Raw genomic sequence first — 20,678 nt, forward strand, 5'->3', positions numbered from 1 at the left:
TAACTTTGACCTTTCAGAAGAGACCTTTAGCAATGTTGATTTTCCAGTATTGAAATAGAAGTTTGTGCCTTTCTTACACTAAAAATCAAAAATCCAAAGTACCACTGAAAATTTAAATCAGACAAATATTTAACACTGTTTCCTTACAAGAGACATCCCTACAGTGAAAGTGAATATCCTCAGATGCAGCAGTACATACAAGAATACTGTTTAAATAGAGGTGAGTGATTCCTGCAAGAGAAAGGGAGTAAAAGGAAAAAAGAGGATAACTGAGATGAAATGCTGCCTGAAAGAAGAACTTTTCCTCATGCAGAATTCTTCACTGGCAGTGCTATAATCTGTCGCCTTATGAAAGCCTGCTGTATATTTTTTTGCTGTTTGGGAAACTGTGACAAAGCTTTTAGTCTCCCATCTGCATTCCTGTCTGGAAAAGCTCAGGACCATTCCACTGGGGTAGAGAAACTGAAGAGGCAGGAAGTGTAATGTCTGAATACAGCTTTTTATAGCCCTGAAAGCAGTACAAACAGTTCTTTAATGTTTTATAGGTGTTTTTTAATAGTTTTTAAATGCCTATTGGAAGAAGTTTATTTGGGTTTTAGGGAACAAGCTTTGCCTAACTTCCCAGTCCTCAACTTGGGAGAAAAGGAAAAGGGAAAGAATAACTTCTTTGGTGCTAAGATCCTTGCTGGAAAATCTTTTGTTTACCTCAAAATCAAGTAGTTTCTGGCTGAATAGAAACTTTGGAGCATCACTGTACCCTGTCCTTGGCCACTGTATCCAAGTACAGGGTAACAGTGATGCAGGATAACATGGATTTAGTTGTTATGGTCCCTTCCACAATTCTACTTCTCTGTAGTATCCTTGAATGTTTGAAATATCTTTGAATATTTGAACTCATCCTGCTCTGACAGTGTTGTGCCTCTCCCATCAGACAGACAAGAACCAGACAATGCTTGCACAAGCAACACAGCAGTTAAAGCTGCACTTTCTGGCAGAAAACCAATTTAGAGGTGCCAGCCTCCAAAAGCAATACATGCAAGGCAAAGAAAAAGGGCAATGACAAAAATATCTTTGCAAGATGGTTTTCTACCATCTCTGTGTTGAGATTTAAACCAAAAATAGGTGGAGAAGGCACTTTGGAAGACACTTTGTCTCACTTTGGAATTGTATGAAGAGTTTTTGTGATTCTTGGATGTGTTTCAGCTTTAGGAGCTTTTCTCCTCTTTCCATTAGAGGATATCATTAGGTTGCAAGCACTGAGCTGCCTGCAGATTGTGAGAGTCAGGGGCTGAACCTTCTTCACACACTGCAGTGTTAAATAGACATGTCAGTCTGCTGTGAATTATGGGCACAGAAGTCTCTATCTTGATGGAAGTCCCTTCAGATTCTGAATCAAGGTTCTGTACAGTACACTGGAGACCAAACACTGACAAGTTCTCTTTTTTCCTGTCAGGGCTGTCAGCGGATCGTGGAAGACTGGCAGAGGATACTGATGGTCCGATCTCTTGTTGTGAATCCTCATGAGGACATGAGAACTTGGCTCAAGTATGCCAGCTTGTGTGGCAAGAGTGGGAGGCTGGTGAGCATTGTCAGGCTCTGTCCTCTTCAGCAGGTTTTTGGGTGATTGGCTTTGCTGTGCTGCTTCAGCCTTGAGCATTCCTAAATGCTTTCATTGCCCAAGTGGGATGGGCTCTCCTCTGAGGAAGAAACTAGTCAGGAATTGCTGAAATGCTAAAACTGTAACCAGCATAAAGTTCATGCTTATAGCCAAGGTTATTTTTGTGAGAATGATATTATACCTGAGAGCCCCTGGGCCAGTTTTTTATTGCATGCTATAACTGGAAGTTTTTATGCACTACTGGAGATTATTACTTATAGCTCTCTCTGCTAGAGCAGAGAGTCAAATCTAGAACATAATGTTACTGTTGAACATTACAGTCCTATTACAACATTCATCACAAAATTTATCTGGAAATACCTGAAACAGAGACTTTACACTTTCTACTGGCTTCTGAAATGAGAAACTAATGCTCTGATCCAAAGGAAGGCATATGGTTTATCATGTGGTATTCTCATGAGTCCAGGGAGTCTGCTGTGTCTTTGTTGTATCTGGAGGGTCAGATGTACTTTTACTTTTTTACAATTCTGAAGCAATGTGAGCTGGAGGTAACAATGACAATTATGTTTTAACCTGCTTTTTGTCTTTGCCACTTCTCCAGGCTTTGGCCCATAAGACCCTTGTCCTGCTCTTGGGAGTAGATCCATCTCGCCAGCTGGATCACCCACTGCCCACAGTCCATCCCCAAGTGACTTATGCATACATGAAGCACATGTGGAAGAGTGCCCGTAAGGTACAGGAGAGCACACTGCTTTGTTTCACTGCTCAGGTTTTGTGCAATGCCATACGTGCTAGTTTTTCATATTCCTACAGAACAAAGGCAAATGTCTTACTTTTGCTCCCCAGAAGTGACTAACTAATTCCTTTCCTTATTTTTATTCAGACTGTAAGCTTTTTATTTCCTTTATGACTCTGTAATGCAGAGAAAACCTGGCCCTAGTTTTATTTCCTATATGGAAAGATGATGTTTGCTAAACTAGTAGCTGGTACCCAAAGGATGCAGCCAGGATTAATGGTCCTTAGTAGCTCTTTTGTCCTGTGTAAGTTTGCTGCTTGATTTTCATCCACTGTTTTGATTGTGGGGTCTCTACCCTGTATCTGTGGTCAGGGTCACATGCAGAAAGAGGGAAGTAAAGGAGGGTTTATTACCAGTTTTAGAAGTGTCCTGAACAGTTTGCACTTAATTACTGAGCAGAGATGATTTTCACTAAAGAGATTATTGGAAATTTCTAACTGAAAGACAGCTGAAAAGTACATAGAGTTTTGTCATGGGAACAATTTGGCACCAGAGAGCCCAGGGTGAATGTTTTTGACATTGCAACACAGGGAGAATTTACGTAATCAAATCCAATAAGCTTCAGACTGGATAAGTTATCTTTTTTTTAATATACATTAAAGTCTCCATTTATCCTCATATTCTGCCACATCTTTATTTTTTCTGCCTTGGGATTGCCAGCACTGGAGCAGAGCCATTGCTGTGGGAACATTGCCACAACTAACTACTCTTTATTTGAATTTAAAAGGCAGAAGAAGCTGTTGCTGAGGCCCTGTTCTGTTGGCTCTGTAAAACAGTGAAATTGCCTCTTACCATCTTCAGTAAATGACCCCAGAAGTATGTGGGGTCTCTGCCTGTCTCTGTGAGGGAAACTGTGTTTTGGGGTGTTTGACTTTTGGTCAAGAAGTAGATGAACATGGTGCAGGACACTGGTGCAGTGGTGTGGTGTCTAAAATTAACTGACGGGAGAATAAGTGGAGCCCTTGAAGATGGGGGAAAACAGATACCAAAATAGATAAATAATACATAGTTGCACCTGGTGATGTATGTAGTTTTATGTAACTGTGTGTTCACTTCATTGGTATCCTAAGTAATAAGCTGCTGATGTAGGCTGGTATGGTGGGAAATGACCATTTTTTTTTCTAGCTCAGGAGTTCAGGGTTCTTTTGTTGACTAAAATGGCAGTTTTCAGTACTGCCATTTTGGCACTTGTCAAATCCAGCAGGAAGAAAGCTGGCATCTAGAGGCAAACAGCCATATGGCACTCACAGAGCTCCACAACAGTCTTCTTAAACACCATAAAAATTGATATGTACACCCTATTACATTTCTTCTAACAAAAACCTTTGCCAGCAGCTGCATTGTAAGCTATATCCCATAGAAAGGATGCATATAAATGTAGCAATTTAGCTGGTCTGGAAAACTTACTGTGTTCAGTCTTAAATGCTCTGTCAGTTTATGGCCATCAGTTTTCAATATTAATGGAAACTGAAGACCAGATTGTTGGGTGTATCTAGATATGAGAGGTGCACATAAAAAGATTCTGTAGTAATTCTGTTTGGCAATATATTTTGTCTATTTTTAATGGATGTCTAGCATAACTATTTATGAGGCTGTTATTTATGCCCCACTCTGTGTCTAGGTTACCAGCTGTGGAATGCACCACATTAATGTTATGAATATGATCCTTTATTTTATTTCATCCTGGGCTAATACCCTTTCTCCTCACCACTGAGTTGTGCATGCTGATATTTGAACAGGATAGATGAGGCATTTGAGCTCAAGTGGTTTTTGTCTCTAACATAGCTCACTCCTATAGATACACAGAAGTAAATTAGGCTTCTAACTGCATATTCTGCACTTCCTAACCTGAAATGACCTTGTAGATTGCAGGAGTTTTACTCTTAATTCTTTGCAGTGAAGCATGCATACTTGTTTCTTAAATCTTTCTTCTTCGGTTTTCCTACCCCAGAATACTTTCCAAGGAATTTTAAAAATATTTTTTCCCTCAGAATTTGGTAGTGAAAGTTGCCTTAGTACTGCTGCCCTGTATAATATTCTGGCAAAGGAGTAATGCACATTTGTACTTCTTCAATAACCTTAGGAGAAATATAGACTTTAATTTGTTGAAACAACTCAAAGTTAATATTCCATGCTGTGTACTTCAAGCCTAGCCAAAGCTGAAAGGTTAGGAGAGAAGATCAGGAAGCTGCAAGTTTTTCTTCAGGCATTATTTTCTCAGGTTGTCATGGGATTGGTTTTTTGTTTGGTTTGATTTTGTTTTGTTTTTTGTTTTCGTGGGGGTTTTGGGATTTTTTTGGGTGGGTTTTTTTTGTAGTTTTGGGTTAGCTTGTTCTTGTTGTTTTGGGGTTTTTTTATCTGCTCATAGCATATTATTGGTAGGCTTCTCTGATTTGTGATCCTGTCTATTCAATATTGTTCTGGTCAGATACAGTTTGTAAACTATAAACATTTGATTGTTGCAATTGCCAATTTCTAATTGCTGATTAGAATTATTGCAATTGCTAATTTCATGCTCAGCTGAAAACAAGATATCTCTGTAACAGGACATTCTCTGCTGTTGCAGCTTTCTCCCTGTACAGGTGACCTTGTTGCTTCATTAGGGTGAAGTTCTTGTACACCAGGGCACGGTGTTAACTAGTGCTATGGTCAGCCATACCTTTGGCTCTCTGTGTGAATGACAGTGAAGATGTGCCTGGCATTGGAAGGGTGGAATTATTTGTTCCTCAGTTTAGCAGTTTCAGAGACAACAAGAATCTCTAACCTCTTCATTTATTTCGACATATTTAATGTGTGAAGTGACTTTAGAGGCATGTTAAGTGGCTGAAAAGCTTTGAAAGAAAACAAAACCATATCTTTTTATTTCTGTGAAAATCACTTCTACATTGTCTTTCTCCCTTGAGAAATTGTGTTTAAGCCCTGTGGTCCTCACTGCCTCCATCATCCCTTTGCAGATCGATGCGTTCCAGCACATGCAGCACTTTGTGCAGACCATGCAGCAGCAGGCCCAGCACGCCATCGCCACCGAGGACCAGCAGCACAAACAGGAGCTCCATAAGCTCATGGCACGGTCAGCACAGGCTCCTGGGACACCCTTTAGCTATAGGCTGACACTGAAGGCTTTCCTGAGGGGCAGGGTCCCTGGAGGTGACACATTTCAGACAAAGCTCATGCTTTGGTTAAAAGAACGGGATGTCTCATTTAGCTGCTTTGGTATTGCATTCTTATCTACCATGTAATGCTCAGTAAATGTTACTGGGACACATCAGCCTAAACAAGCTTATATTTCTTGCTGGAGCCTGGTTGTATTTTTCCAGCACTGTGGCTCGTTGGCAGAAGGCAGAGCTCCCAGCATGTCTGTTTCTTTGCTTTTCAGGAGATTCGGTCACTAGGAAAGAAACACTTCCCACACGCCTGGCATATCTGTATTAAGTACACAGGCTGCCAAGCACAACAGCAGTGCTTTGGGCAGTAGGTGCCTAGCATGTGATGGTCTCTTATAATACTGTTGCATAAAAACCCTTTCTGCATTTTTCTTTGTGGATCTGTAGGTGCCAGTTCTGTTTTATTCAGTTTAAATTGAAAATTGCATCATGTTTTCTATTGAAGGTTTGCTTGTTGTGAAGGGAGGTGTGCACTCAATTTGCTTTTATGAGGATGGGAACCCTTGTCTTAATTTTTCAGTGACTGTAATGGAAAACAAATTTGTAATTATTTGCATACAGTATTTGTATTGCACAATGCTTTTTGGAAAACTCAAAATACAGAAAGTACAGCCATGTCCTAACTGCAGCATTTAAAGCCTGCTGAGGGAGCAAAGTATTAAGTTTTGTGCAAACCTTGACAACCCCACCCTGCTGCAGTAAAAATATGTTGTTTTTCCTTTCCTCTAGGAGGGAATGACTTAATGGGGTTCTGGTTGGGGGAAGGACAGTTCCTCTGTGTTTCCATTGTTTGTTTGTCATGTTCTCCCCAGAAGGCTCATTCATATTGTGCTTAGTACAGCTCAGCAGCACATGTGTATGCATTTTATCAGCACAGACTGATGAAATCTTTCAGTGTTGCTGTTACCTACTTCTTACATTTCTTTTATAACTTATACAGATGAGGGAAAAAAGTTTGATCCCCACCTTTCCTCTTAAATTAAACCTTCAGTTAGTTAGTTCACACTACAAGCAAGTTGGAGATATTTTGGCTCATGCATCCAGCCTGCAGGAGAGGCTACCTGACTGGATTCACCAAATGGAATGCCTTTTAGACTCTAGACAGCAAGTTTGCCTTTTAATCCAGAGGCTTTGTTCTCATTTGAGATTTTTAATCAATAATCCCTTTGCTTAACTAGGTGTTTCCTGAAACTGGGTGAGTGGCAGCTGAACCTGCAAGGCATCAATGAGAGCACCATCCCCAAAGTCTTGCAATACTACAGTGCTGCAACGGAGCATGATCGCAACTGGTACAAGGTCATTACAGAAAAGTTTCCAGATAAATTTTATCAAATCCCACAGTACAGGAAAGGAAGGTGTTCATTGGAAGAGCTCCTATAATTGTCTGCCTTGTTACTGCCAGTAGGATTTAAAAAAAACTAAACAGAACCAAAAAAACAGAGAAAGTGGCCCAAGGCAACCATGAGATTCTTTTTTAGAATTTTATCTGGTTGGTAAAACTAGGCCACAATTCAGTTTTTGTTCTTGCTTCTGAGACTCTCTGTTGTCAGTTAGCAATGAGGGAGAAAGAAAATGGAAAAATGTAACTTGTTCTCAGTCAGTATACTTGAACAATGAAAGTAGCCCTGTTGTTAATTCTCCAAAGAGCCTTTGATTTCATGGTTGTAATATTTCAATTAGTATTTGGTGCCAGATCTTCTCTGGCAGCAATCTTCTGTATTTTTTCCCATTACACATCCCTGAGTCCTAACATACTAATTTTCATTTTAGCCTTTCAAAATTAAGCTATATGCAAATATAATTTAATTTTTGTTACAGAGCTCATTTGCTTTAATATTCAACAGGGAGTTCCAGGCCAATAACTCAACATGATATTATTTAAGATAATAAGACAGTTCAAATTACAAAAAATTAGAGAAATCAAAGCATTGTGTTGTCTGCAGGATATTGCTTACTGCTGATTTTTGCAGACACAGAAAGGTTGGGATGTATATAACAATTCAGAAGTGCCAGTTGCAGAAAGGAGTCTGACTTCTGTTCTCTCCTGTTGGCAGGCCTGGCATGCCTGGGCAGTGATGAACTTTGAAGCAGTGCTTCACTATAAACACCAAAACCAAGCTAGAGATGAGAAGAAGAAACTCCGTCACGCGAGCGGAGCCAGCATCACCAGCGCTAACACTGAGGGCAGCAACAGTGAGAGTGATGCAGAGAGCACTGAGAACAGTCCCATCCCATCCCCAGTGCAGAAAAAAGTCACTGAGGTACCCTCCTTCCTCCCTCTTCTTGTTGAGAGATTGGTGCTTACTGCTTAGACACAATAAAAATGTTATGGGCTAAATTAACACAAGTTATTATTAGCCATGACCTGAAGGGGCTGTCATAGGGGATGACAATGCACTAACAAATTCTGTGCACTAACAAATTCTGTTAGTGCTGTTTAGGCCCTTCAGGGAAGACTGAGAAATCTTTTTCATTTACCAGTTATAGTAAGGTAGTAGTTTTTAGGCTGCTTTGCTGTCCATATCTTTGCTAACAAACTGAAGTATAAAACCACTTCACGGCATTTTCCCCGCCAGACTGAAAGACCTTTGTGTAGTCAAGCAAAACATAAAATTCTAGGAGCAGCATGTCCTGTGAAGAGTAGGAGCAGAAGTCAGCTACAGTGGGGTATTTCTTCCTCTTTCCCCTTCTTGAGTTCATGTGGGCTGATGTGCTTGCACAGAACTAATGCAGCAATTTCATTCCAAAAGGATTTATCCAAGACCCTCTTGATGTACACAGTCCCTGCTGTCCAGGGTTTCTTCCGATCCATTTCTCTGTCTCGAGGAAACAACCTACAAGACACTCTAAGGTACATAATAAAGCACATAGTAAATGAAATCCAGCTGATAAGAACACATGGTTTCAGATTAGGTAGAGCACATTTCTGCTCTTTTTTGTTATGGTTTGATTAAGTGAATGCTTTGGTCCAGGCTAATTTTTGTTGGATGGATTATCCCTGCTATCTGAGGGTTCTGGGAAGAAAAGTTGCTTGTAAATAGGTTTTGGGTTGGGGGATTTTTGTTTATTTATTTGGGGTTTTTGTTTGTTGGTTGGTTGGTGGTTTTTGTTTTGTTTTGATTGTGTGTTCGTTCGTTTGTTCCTAACAATAGTATTTCTCTTTTTCAGAGTCCTTACTCTGTGGTTTGACTATGGTCATTGGCCTGATGTGAATGAGGCTTTGGTAGAAGGAGTCAAGGCAATCCAAATAGACACTTGGCTGCAGGTAAATAACACAAAGAGAAATCACAGTTCTGGGGGTAGTTTGGGGATTTGCTGCATGATATCCATTATGACCCCTTGCTAAACAATCCTCCATAGGTGAGTACCGAGAGCAGTGTGCAGTGCAGTCTGTAACTGATTTAACAAGCATCTGGAACAGAAAAATGATAAATGTTTCTGTATTTATATGCAGATTAGTGCATATTAATGAGAAAGAATGAAAATTCTTAAATTAAAGTTGACATGCATTCAGTGGTGATCAAGTACAAAACACCACTGTCCTGCTCTGATGTAGTTCACAATCTATTTCAGGATTGCCTTGTAGAATGATTCTTGTCATTAAATTTAAAAATACTTTATTTCCTATTTAAGCATTATACTTCAAGAAGCACCTTTCCTTAGTAGGATCCTGTAACAGTTTTGCACAGAACAGTTGTGATCTCATTGAGCTGTTGTACATTTCTGTTTGGAACCTTGTGTTACCCTCTGACCAACTCAAAAATGAGTGGTGGGCTTTGCTGTCTCTTTTAGAGGCTGTGAGGCCTCTAGGTGAGGGCAGAACAGCTGGTGGTGAGGGCAGAACAGCTGGTGCACTGAGCATATGAGATGACAGGAGTGTTTATTTTCCTTATCCTTACTTCTAGGTTATCCCTCAGCTCATTGCCAGAATTGACACCCCTCGACCACTGGTAGGACGCCTCATTCACCAACTGCTCACGGACATTGGTCGGTACCACCCCCAGGTGAGCGTTAGCTTGGAGGAGGAATTTTCAGTGTCTGATGCCTGCACAGGAAGTCACAGCAAATGATGACAGTGAGGATGGGGACAATTTCTGTTGCTGCTGCTGCTGCTTTCACCTCAGCACTTCACATAAAAATGGAAGGAGGTGAATGAGCCATGCAGCCTGGGAAGAACTCTTTGTCGAATGTAATTTAATGTCCACTGGGCAGCACAAATCGCCTTAAATCTCTGTACATGACTACAGAACATACCTCACAGGTTTTATCTAAATTTCTTCCCACAGTGTGGAGTATCACAAAATCCTAAAACCCATTTTTGTTCTTCTAGTTTGTAAGATACTCTCCATGTCGTTCTGCTGTTCAGTGAATTAAAGTCTTGACAGCCTGTTGTTGGATCAGAAGACTTTCAGTAGTAAATTCCTATCACTACTTTTCAGAAACAAACTTGCTTCCTTCTGTTGATTTCTAAGGCTGCTGTTTGTTAATGTTTTGCTAGTTATTTAAGTTTATGTAGCTCTTCTGTGGGGTTCTAAAGTAGTATTGGTTGCTGTCTCTTGCAGGCTTTGATCTATCCTTTGACTGTGGCTTCTAAATCTACGACCACTGCTCGGCACAATGCTGCAAATAAGATCTTGAAAAACATGTGTGAGCACAGCAACACTCTGGTGCAGCAGGCAATGATGGTGAGTGCTCAGTGGAGCATTAAGTATGTTATGTTGGATGGATGGATGTCAGTTATAGTAACACAAAATGACTATTCATTGTTGATTCTATTCAAGTATAATTAATTTGGGGTATTTGCAACTGTTAGAAGTTGCAGTATTAGTGTAATTGCTAGAGAATGTTTCCATTTTACAATAATTCACACACTACATTTTTGTGTTTCGTTATGAATAAATGTAGAGGAGAAATACATGAAAAACCTTTGTTCCATAAAGAGGTGGTTTTAATGGGAAGTAGAAACAAAACTTACTGAGCATAGCATAGAAAGAGTAATGTAATTAATTTGATAAAGATTTTTATGAATAAATGAAAAATAATGCTTTCAGACCAAGCTGCACAAGCATGTAGAAAATTTCAAAGGTAGCAAATAAGGTGAGAAAAGCCTGGTTAGCTTCTTACAGGAAAAGATGTGCCATCACTGTGGTAGTTCTTGTGGCTCCCTCTGGCTGCCAGCAACAAATATTTCGTAACATTAGAGAAGAAAGGGGTTTTGCAATTGTAAGTCATGGCCCAGTCCCAGGGATTTCTTTAGATGTTTAATCTTTCCTTCTGTCCTAAAACAGGTGAGTGAAGAGCTAATTCGTGTGGCCATCCTATGGCATGAGATGTGGCACGAAGGGTTGGAAGAAGCATCTCGTCTGTATTTTGGAGAAAGAAATGTAAAGGGAATGTTTGAGGTGCTGGAACCACTTCATGCAATGATGGAAAGAGGACCTCAGACTTTAAAGGAGACATCCTTCAATCAGGTATCAGCAAATGGCCAAGAGGCTGTTCTTCAGGACAGCCACCTGCCCCAGATGTATTACAAGAACCTTCGCCATTTAACACAAAAAGTGAATCTCTTGGGACTTATTTTGTTAGTTCTAGATTTCATTATTGACATTTATCTTCAGATTTGTGTCACTTTTGGTGACTATAAGAGGTCATGGTAGTCCAAATTGCCCTGGAGTCTTGTATTGGCAGGGTGTCTGACAGGGACTGTAAAATGATGATGACTGCTCTGCTGTTAATTATTCTGCTTTTTTCTCAGTAAGCACTAGCATGGATAACAGAGAATTAACTGAGCTTTTAAGCCTACTGAGCATTTATTTCCTCCTATAATGAAGTCTACTTGTGAGCAATATTGTTTGCTAAATTCAATGCAGATCTTGGATCCAGAAATTTCTGGATCTGCTATAAAAAATGCTATAAAAATCTGATCTGCTATAAAAATTTTAGATCAAGTATTTGTAGTGAAACTTGAAAATAGACTTTGATGCTCTTTGTAGCTGTTAAAGTGGTCTCCACCTGTTACACTACAGTCTGTTGAAATTCATTTTTCTGTTGTTTTAATCTCTAGGCCTATGGCAGAGATCTCATGGAAGCTCAAGAGTGGTGCAGGAAGTATATGAAATCAGGAAATGTCAAAGACCTAACTCAGGCTTGGGATCTCTATTATCACGTGTTCCGACGTATCTCAAAGCAGCTGCCACAGGTGAGGAGGGAGATTCAGATCTTCTGTGGGTCTTACAGTGCAAGTTGTCAATACGAACCTTTGCTTTATGTTTTATGGTTGTTCAAAACTAATACTAATTCAGTATTCTGGAAATAACTGCAGAGGGTTTGCTGCAAGTTTGGTGTTTATGCAGCACTGCCTGACTACCGGAAGTATTGGTGACAGCCTGAGCTGTTGTAGGTCCCTTGACAGCATGAACTCTTCAGATGCTTTTTTGAGATTGAACTGAAATTCTAAGGGCTTGTATTTCTTTTGGTTTTGGTAGCTCACTTCTTTGGAGCTACAGTATGTGTCACCAAAACTCCTAATGTGCCGGGATCTGGAATTGGCCGTGCCAGGAACGTATGATCCCAACCAGCCCATCATACGGATTCAGTCCATCGCACCTTCACTGCAGGTCATCACCTCCAAGCAGCGACCCAGGAAGTTGACATTAATGGGTAAGAGAGAGCAGTTTTCACTTTGTTATTCCAGTATTTAAACAGTTGTTGCTCTTAGGTCCAACTATATATTTACCTGGTAAAACCTCTACAACCTTTCTTTTTTGGTGAGGTTTTTCTTAATCAGTCTTACTGCCACGCTTTCCAGTTTTGGGTGCATGTGTGTTTACTCTTGTCTGTTTATTCAATGAGACTAAACTTTTGTGCACTAATGCTTTTGCAGGAAGCAATGGGCATGAGTTTGTATTCCTTCTGAAAGGTCACGAAGACCTTCGCCAAGATGAAAGAGTGATGCAGCTTTTTGGGTTGGTCAACACTCTGTTAGCAAATGACCCAACTTCTCTTCGTAAAAACCTCAGGTGTGTGCTCTGTGTAATCACTGAAAATGCTTGTGCACTTGTGACTCCTTACACGGGTGCAGCTTTGCAAGTAAACCTTGACACAAGCAGTTGTATTGAGAAAAAATGGCAAACCTTGGAACTAAGTTAATTAAAAAGAAAAACAGCATTCCTAGAATTCAAATGTGGAGGAAATGTATCAGAGGGGATTGTTCGTTTTAATTGAAGTCCTATCTTGTAAATTGTTATGGTCTTTGAAGCAATTCCTATTTCAAGAAACCTTGAGCACTGCCTTAAAAGCCTGAGAATGGATTTTTGCCAAAGGTCTTTATTATAGTCATTAAATAGGTTGGTGAAGAATCACTGAGTGCAATTCTGCAATGTCTTTCAAGCAAGAACACATCAAATATCATGTGCAAATAACAGATCATTGTGGGCGACATTACATGTTCCTTCTGAAAGCAGCCTTTCAATGAAAACTACATAAACTTTGAGCTTGTCTGTAGATTACCTGGCAACAATCTGTGCAAAATGAGTGCATGAAGTCTGAAAAAAACAAGCAGAGCAACTATTGACAATTTGGACCAGAATCAGATTTTACAGAAGTTGCTTTAAGCGTCTCAAATATTAAGTTACGATATACAACAATTTGAGCTGTGATTCTCCGTTTTTCCCATAGCATCCAGAGATATGCTGTTATTCCACTGTCTACAAATTCAGGCTTAATTGGCTGGGTGCCCCACTGTGACACGCTGCACGCACTCATCCGAGACTACAGAGAGAAGAAAAAGATCCTGCTCAACATTGAGCATCGCATCATGCTGAGGGTAAGGGGCACAGCTGGCAGAGGCTTTGCCATTCTTTTAGGACACCAGTGTCTTAGTGAAGGAAAATGGTGCAAAGCTTTTTCCTCTGCCTCTTTTCTGATTGTTACAATAAATAAAAAATATTAGATAAGAGTTATAGCTTGCTGTACATTTATTTGTTTCTCCTTTCCAGTTTTAGCAGTGACCACAAGTTGTTGCCATTTGGTAACTGATATGTGTTTGGAATTTTGTATAACTTTGATGTGTCTCATAAAAAGTGCTGTGCTGCTGGCATTACAAACATTTTGTCTAAGCAGCAGGACCAAAATTGGACAGATTGGAGAAACTGAACACTACTAGAAAATTTGAAATTTCCTGCCAAAAAGTAAAGCCTTTGCCAGCCCAGAAGATTTATTTGGATAATGGTTTTTGTAAAATACTTACCTGTGCAGTTTTTTAGTTAAATAGGGCTGTGGAGTACTGACTTTGTGGATACTAAATAATTTGCTATCCCATTTAAAAACAATTCTTCACTGTTGTGTGATTATTTCGCTGTGTTTGAAACATACTGGTCAGTCTATAAATAAGTATAAACTTGATATGAAATTCTTTAGAATTACTGTGTTTCTCACAGTACAACCTGAAGCTACTAAAGGTGGCTTTTTAAGTTGCTGAATATCACTTCTGAATTACAGATGGCTCCAGACTATGACCACCTGACTCTGATGCAGAAAGTAGAAGTATTTGAACATGCTGTCAATAACACAGCTGGGGATGACCTTGCCAAACTGCTGTGGTTGAAAAGTCCAAGCTCAGAGGTGAGTTCAACACAAGTACTGGCAAACAGCAGAGTGTGTAATTACCTTCTCTGCAAGATTGAGTGAGAGATGGAGTTTATTTATCCTAAACCCCAGCTGAATCACTACTGAACGTGTATCCACACACGAGGGGCATTACAAGGCTCAGAGCACAAGTGAAGTGCAAAGCACAAGACTGGAGGTTTTAGTCTCCATATACTCTGCAGGGGAGAGACAGCAGAAGCCCCAGAATATTTTCTCTTAATGGCTTAGACATCTAATCCATGGGCACAGGGTGTTTGAATCCCCTGAAATTTATGGAGTACTGAATCTAAGCATGTCACAGTTCTGCTTTGTGCAAAATGCAAATGGTTAATGCATCAATTATAATAGAAACTGAAGCATGCAACATACCTGCCTGGCTTTTTCTGTTTTGTCTCCACTTGTAGGTATGGTTTGACAGAAGAACAAATTACACCCGTTCTCTAGCTGTCATGTCAATGGTTGGGTACATTTTGGGCCTTGGGGACAGGTAAGTACAGCTGTAAAGGTTTCTTTTATTTAAAAGCACAGACTGTGAAGAACTATCAGTTCATTCCTGAATCTGTTCCTGTGATAACATCTTCCATTGTGGTTACTGCTGAGTTGTAGTGATACCATCTTTCAGGTCTTAATTATGCTGCTGTTATTTTCAGCACTGCATGTATGAGATAAAGTTTGTGTATCTTGAGTACAAATAAGACTTTCTTCGTTTTTGAAATGAATACACACAGAAGTACATTAAGGGCCACAAGTTCTAATTTTGCCCTTTCACAGAATGGGAAATCCTTCTCCATCCATTTTATTAACAGTATAACTTCCAAAATACTTTTAAAGTCAATGTATATTGGATTTAAAATCTGTAATGCAAAAACAGCTAAACCCTTAAATGTTTTAATAACAAGAGCTCTTATTTCTGAACTTTAAAGTCTCTAACGTGAAGTTATAAAACTCTGAAAATTGAATTAAAACAAAATTGGAAGGTGTAAGCATGAATACAGCACTGTAGTTTTGCTAGTCTGGATTGATTTTCTTTTCTATGGTGGTAAAAAGATTTGTGTTACTGTAAGTGCAGCATAATGCATTACATTTTTCTACACTAGAAGAAATGAAAAAGCATAAAACAAGTGGAAAAAATTATCCTAACTGAAAAATAAACATTCATATTCAAGAAATGTACTGATCATTCTTGCCCAGGAGGTTATTTATCTTCCAAGGTGAGAAGATCTCTTACTTGTGAGAGTAATTACAAAACACACTGTCAGGAAGGTTTCCTGCTCATCCTGAGATTGAAGATCTCAGACGAGCAAGCTACCACTGGCTTTTCTTGTTCATGAAGATAAAATATATTTTCAGACTGGAGCTGCTGTGATTTACTTTGGGTTTTTGTATTGATCTGTCACCAATGGTCTGTTTTTTCTCCCACTCCTTCACCAAAGACACCCTTCCAATTTGATGTTAGACAGACTGAGTGGAAAGATCCTGCACATCGACTTTGGGGACTGTTTTGAGGTAAGTCTTTGTATTTGGACATGACATTTTCACTAATATTTCACATTTTCTGGTGGAACAGAAATTAATCCATAAACCAGAACAAACTGACCTTGGAGTCTGATCCTGGGCAAATCCTTTGGCTCTCTTATGAGCCTCCCTTTATCTATCTACAGGCAGGATGAAAATAGTAGACACTTTATCTTGGAAGTATGTTGTGGGGATTATCTGACCACTGGAACAAGCAAAGAAGTGTTAACATCACTTCCATGAAATTTCTTGGAGCAATTTAAGCTGCTGATAGGCAGTCTGTGTTGCTGGGCACATGCTTGAGTTTTCCCTTCGTTATCAAGTTAATCATCTAGCTTCTCCCAGTAATTCATGAAAATTGAGGAACATAAAGTTGAGACTTTATTTCCTATTTGGAATAAAATCTTCAAGATTGTAGCAAAAAAAATCCCAGTACTTAATAACTTTTAAAAAGTAAGTTAGCTATTAATATACTTGTTCTCCATCATCATGTTTTTAGGTTGCAATGACAAGAGAAAAGTTCCCTGAGAAGATTCCATTTAGATTAACAAGGATGCTGACAAATGCTATGGAGGTAAGCATTCCCTCTAATTTGGAGGGGACTGTTCCTAGGGAAATGGCAACATTTCTCAGTCTCTCCTGTATTTTTGTTTTGTGGCTATTTTTTGGTTTTTTCCACTCCCTAAGAACCTGAGGTGGTAATATTTCAGCCTCATTTTCTGTGATTTAAAATACCATCTGTGATATCTGCACTACATTACAGTGGAAAGCAACTTTTTAGTTAGAAAATAAATTACACTGAAATTCCTCCAATTTCTTAGGCCTTCCTTAGTTTCCTCATTTTAAATAGCTGTTTATATCAACCAGACACAGTCAGTTGCATGGTACTTTACAAAGATCATCCTCATGGAGGAGAGACCTTCTTAGCTTGTAATTAATGTGTGTCTTGTTTTCTTAATGAACAAACCATAGAGAACTACAGTTCAAAGCTACTTCCTGGTCCCTGAGTGTTGGGGTTGTGCTTGCAGAGTGACCAAAGCAGTTGATTCACTTCTTTTTCTTGCAAAGGTGACAGGCCTTGATGGGAACTATAGAATCACCTGTCATACAGTGATGGAAGTGCTGCGTGAACACAAGGACAGTGTCATGGCTGTGCTGGAAGCCTTTGTGTATGATCCCTTACTGAATTGGAGATTGATGGACAGTAAGTGATTCTGATGAAATAGTGACAGCAAGAGAATATGCATACAGGAAATCCAGAAGCCTGAAATCCAGTGTTTTTTCAAGCAATCTGATCAAACTGTTAGTTTGCATGTGCTACTGCTTTGTGCACACAGTTTTAGGGTTTTTAGTATGAAATTACAGCAGTGATCGGGAGATGGAAATTATTTTCAGGTGACATCAAATCTGGAGAAGGAGAAAGGCAACCATATCTGTATTATTTGTGGACAAATTTGCTCTGAAACACTGAAACTCCAGTTCATCCTTTCCAACTCCTTGTTTTCTTGCAGCAAATACAAAGGGCAATAAGCGCTCACGAACAAGAACAGACTCCTACTCAACCAGTCAGTCAGTAGGTGAGTAGAAAAATGGTAGATGTCACAAATATGCTTTCCAAATTAGCTGATTAGCAGTCTTGCTAATGTTTCCAGAAGAATATTTCAGCTGCTTTTCAGCTTCACATTTATGCTTTTGTGTTTTCATGTTGTTTCCAATAGAAATGTTGGACAGTGTGGAATTGGGTGAGACAGCTCATAAAAAAACTGGAACCACAGTGCCTGAATCCATCCACTCCTTCAGTGAGTTTCATTGTTGTTTCTATACTGATCCAGAAACTGTTCTTCAATCAGAAAATTTCATCATGATCCAAATGCCATTATATGAGACGGTCTCTTGTCACCATAAAAATTATCTGCATTCTCAAATCCCACAAAGAGTTGTATCTGTAGAAAATGTATCTAGGTTTGCTCTCAAAATTGTATTTGGAAAGGGTACATCTAACAGCAATACAAATGCTTTTATTGTTCATATGAAATGCTAATTTTGTGTCTTATTTCTGCCTTTTAGTAGGAGATGGTCTGGTGAAGCCAGAAGCTCTAAATAAGAAGGCAATTCAGATCATCAACAGGGTTCGAGATAAGCTCACTGGTGAGTATTTAGTTATATTTATAATAAAGAAACTTAAAATGTGATGGATCAGCACTATCCATAGTTTTTGTATTTTGTATTAAACCTTCAATTTAACATATTCTGCTTAAGTGGATGAGGCTATTTTCCTGGTTTTGTCCAAAACCTAAGTACTATGCCTGCATTTAGATACAAATACGTCTAATTTGAAAAGTACAGAGGTGTTTGTAACTACAAAGACTTAATATTTTGCATGTATTAGCTTGTTAGTGAAAGTTGAATTTCTACTGTCCTGGCTTCATAGTTTGCGGTATTTAGTTGCAAAATTTTACACTTTTAAAGTTTATAAGAAACTACTCCCCACTGCCAGATTATGTGCTTGAAGGGATTAGAACCAGGATTTGTGACTCCTTTCGTGATTTTTTTTCATCCTTTAATTTCAAAGGTCGAGACTTCTCTCATGACGAAACTCTCGATGTACCCACACAAGTAGAACTGCTCATTAAACAAGCAACTTCTCATGAGAATCTGTGCCAGTGCTACATTGGATGGTGAGTTTCTCACTCAGTTAACCTGGCAAAACTCTTCTGGAACAGTCTGAGCAGGGAACTGCTAAAGACAACCTCACTTGAGCAGTTTGTTATTTGTAGGAGCTGTACCACTACTGCATCTGTTCTGGTAGATTCTGCAAACCCATGGCAATGCCATAGACAGTCCTCTAGGAAATTTGCTCTTATAAGTAGTGACAAGGATTTTACATTTTAAATGTTTGAAATAACAAATGTAGTGGTCAGTGCTTTCAGCTACATTGAAGGATAAAGCAAAGATAATTTAGTGTCATTTTGAGAGTTAGATAACTTAGAAATACGCTTAAGGAAATAGATCTCTTTCCTGCTAATGTTTAAAAGTGATAAAAATCACCTGGCAACTTTGCCTGTGCTCAAATGGTGCCTAGTCTGTATGGAATGTCAGTGCTTCTCAGTATTGTCTTTGTGAAATTACTTGCAAGTCAACATTATTACAATATCTTTATTTTCTTTAGGTGTCCTTTCTGGTAACAGGAGATTCCAGAGTGTGCACAGCCTTTTATTCTGGAGGCTTTTTCACTCCAAACTTGCTCTTCTACAAACACAAATTGAACGTTGGACTGAAATACAGCCTTTGTCAAATATTTTTAAATGTAAATGAAAAGAGTTATTGTATATTAAAAGTTGGTGTAAGCCAATGTATAGCTGCTGTTGGAAAAACAAGCTGTCTGAAACAAAACACTTGATTTGGGTTTCCAGGACGGTGAAGACTGATTGTACCACAGATGTCTATGGTTCCACTTTGTCTTTGGAGAACTGGAGATCCATTGAAAATAACTATACGGGTTTTCACTCACTTTGCAATGTCACTAAGAAACTTGCAATGTAACTAAGTAACCTGGTCATTCCTGTTGATATGGGTGCAGTGAGCTACATGCGCTCTTGGAGGAGGCTCCATTTAGGTGTGGGGGAGCTGCATAACTGGAAAGAAAGATAAGTAGAATTTCACCATTATTTCCTCCTGTACCTTGTTTTCAAACTTGATTCTTGCCCCAAAATTGGAAATTGTCTATCTGCTCATTACGCTAGTTCAGGATTTGTGTTTCTGGCTAGATCACGGTTTTGAGCACATCCAAGATTTGAAAACCTTGAGCCTGAGCAAAGTCAGGGTGCCTCTGTGCAGAGTGGTCGGTGGCAAACTGGATGCAGGGTACAAATAAATACTACTTAGGAGCCTCCAGCAGTGTCTGGGTTAAAAAGCAGTGTTGGGAAATAACTAGGGAAAGTTAGAGTTTGGCACAGGAGGCAGACTGGGGGGAGAACTGATTGTAACTTGAAACAGAAAATAATGGTTATTAAACATGAGGTTGAAGATGAAGTTATGATTTATGAATTAAAAATATTAAAAACAATGCACAAAATACAACAGAGTAGCCATGTTTAGATGCCATGTTGTATTTGCATATTTTTGTGCCAATAAATTACATCAAAATGTAAACACTTCAGCTGTGTTCTTGTTTATTCCTAAGTCTTAATTAGGCAGGGACAGGGAAGCAGATTACCATTTTTTTAAAGTTCCTGTTGCCATTGATTTGTCTTTGTGCGTCAGTTCAGGTCATTGGTTTTATTTCCCTTCTGATAGCAGCTGAATGAAGTCTGTCAGTTGCATAAACAAACTGTGACCATGCAACCCCTAAATTTTTGGTTTCCAGGAGCTGTGGTATCATCTGTGTGATAGGAACGTCAGCTTCCTTGGGCTCAGGGTCATGACTACAGCTCCAGGCACAGCATGGAGTATTGGACAGGATTCCCTGGGCTTCCCCAGCTGCTTGTGCAAATGCTGCCCTCCAAAAATGGGAAGTGGGGAGGTGGGAGTGCCAAATTTGGGTATTGGTCCTTGCCCATTTCTGGGCGTTGGTGTGGCTATCAAGGGGCACTGGGCACCACAATACAAGAAGGATTATTAAGCCTGTAGAGTGTACAAAGAAGGGACACGAAGATGGTGAAGAGCCTGGAGGGGAAGAGGAGCTGAGAGTACTTGGTCTGTTCAGCCTGGAGGAGACTGAGGGGAAACTGATGGTAGTCTACAACTTCTTCTTGAGGGGAAGAGGATGGGCACACATTGATCTTTGCTCTGTGGTGACCAGGGGCAGGACCCCAGGGAACAGCTGGAGGTGTGTCAGGGGAGTTTTAGGCTGGATATCAGGAAAAGGTTCTTCCCCAGGAGGGTGCTGGGGCATTGAACAGGCTCCCCAAAGAATGGTCACTGCCCAAGGCTGCCAGAG

At 39.6% G+C, this 20,678-nt stretch overlaps 1 protein-coding gene across 3 annotated transcripts in view; it reads left to right on the forward strand.

The window, feature by feature from the left end:
* MTOR (mechanistic target of rapamycin kinase) overlaps positions 1-19,894 on the forward strand; it is a 62,958-nt gene extending 43,064 nt beyond the window's left edge. For 2 of the 3 annotated variants that reach the window (XM_031506675.3, XM_021537840.4), the window contains 24 exons: positions 1,454-1,579; positions 2,220-2,351; positions 5,369-5,484; positions 6,757-6,874; positions 7,633-7,839; positions 8,329-8,429; positions 8,747-8,843; positions 9,484-9,582; positions 10,141-10,263; positions 10,867-11,049; positions 11,643-11,777; positions 12,064-12,238; positions 12,462-12,597; positions 13,256-13,403; positions 14,078-14,200; positions 14,629-14,711; positions 15,658-15,730; positions 16,239-16,313; positions 16,808-16,943; positions 17,251-17,316; positions 17,458-17,538; positions 17,807-17,887; positions 18,312-18,417; positions 18,909-19,894. In XM_031506675.3, coding sequence (XP_031362535.3) covers positions 1,454-1,579; positions 2,220-2,351; positions 5,369-5,484; positions 6,757-6,874; positions 7,633-7,839; positions 8,329-8,429; positions 8,747-8,843; positions 9,484-9,582; positions 10,141-10,263; positions 10,867-11,049; positions 11,643-11,777; positions 12,064-12,238; positions 12,462-12,597; positions 13,256-13,403; positions 14,078-14,200; positions 14,629-14,711; positions 15,658-15,730; positions 16,239-16,313; positions 16,808-16,943; positions 17,251-17,316; positions 17,458-17,538; positions 17,807-17,887; positions 18,312-18,417; positions 18,909-18,924 — 2,736 coding nt within the window. In that variant the 3' untranslated portion in view covers positions 18,925-19,894. The remainder of the gene's footprint in view (positions 1-1,453; positions 1,580-2,219; positions 2,352-5,368; positions 5,485-6,756; positions 6,875-7,632; positions 7,840-8,328; positions 8,430-8,746; positions 8,844-9,483; positions 9,583-10,140; positions 10,264-10,866; positions 11,050-11,642; positions 11,778-12,063; positions 12,239-12,461; positions 12,598-13,255; positions 13,404-14,077; positions 14,201-14,628; positions 14,712-15,657; positions 15,731-16,238; positions 16,314-16,807; positions 16,944-17,250; positions 17,317-17,457; positions 17,539-17,806; positions 17,888-18,311; positions 18,418-18,908) is intronic. The other variant, XM_085558974.1, reaches the window with a different exon arrangement.
* Positions 19,895-20,678: the final 784 nt, after the last annotated feature.

The sequence above is a fragment of the Lonchura striata genome, chromosome 21 (assembly GCF_050655825.1).
Source record: "Lonchura striata isolate lonStrDom1 chromosome 21, ASM5065582v1, whole genome shotgun sequence".
In the NCBI taxonomy this organism is placed as follows: Eukaryota; Metazoa; Chordata; class Aves; order Passeriformes; family Estrildidae; genus Lonchura; species Lonchura striata.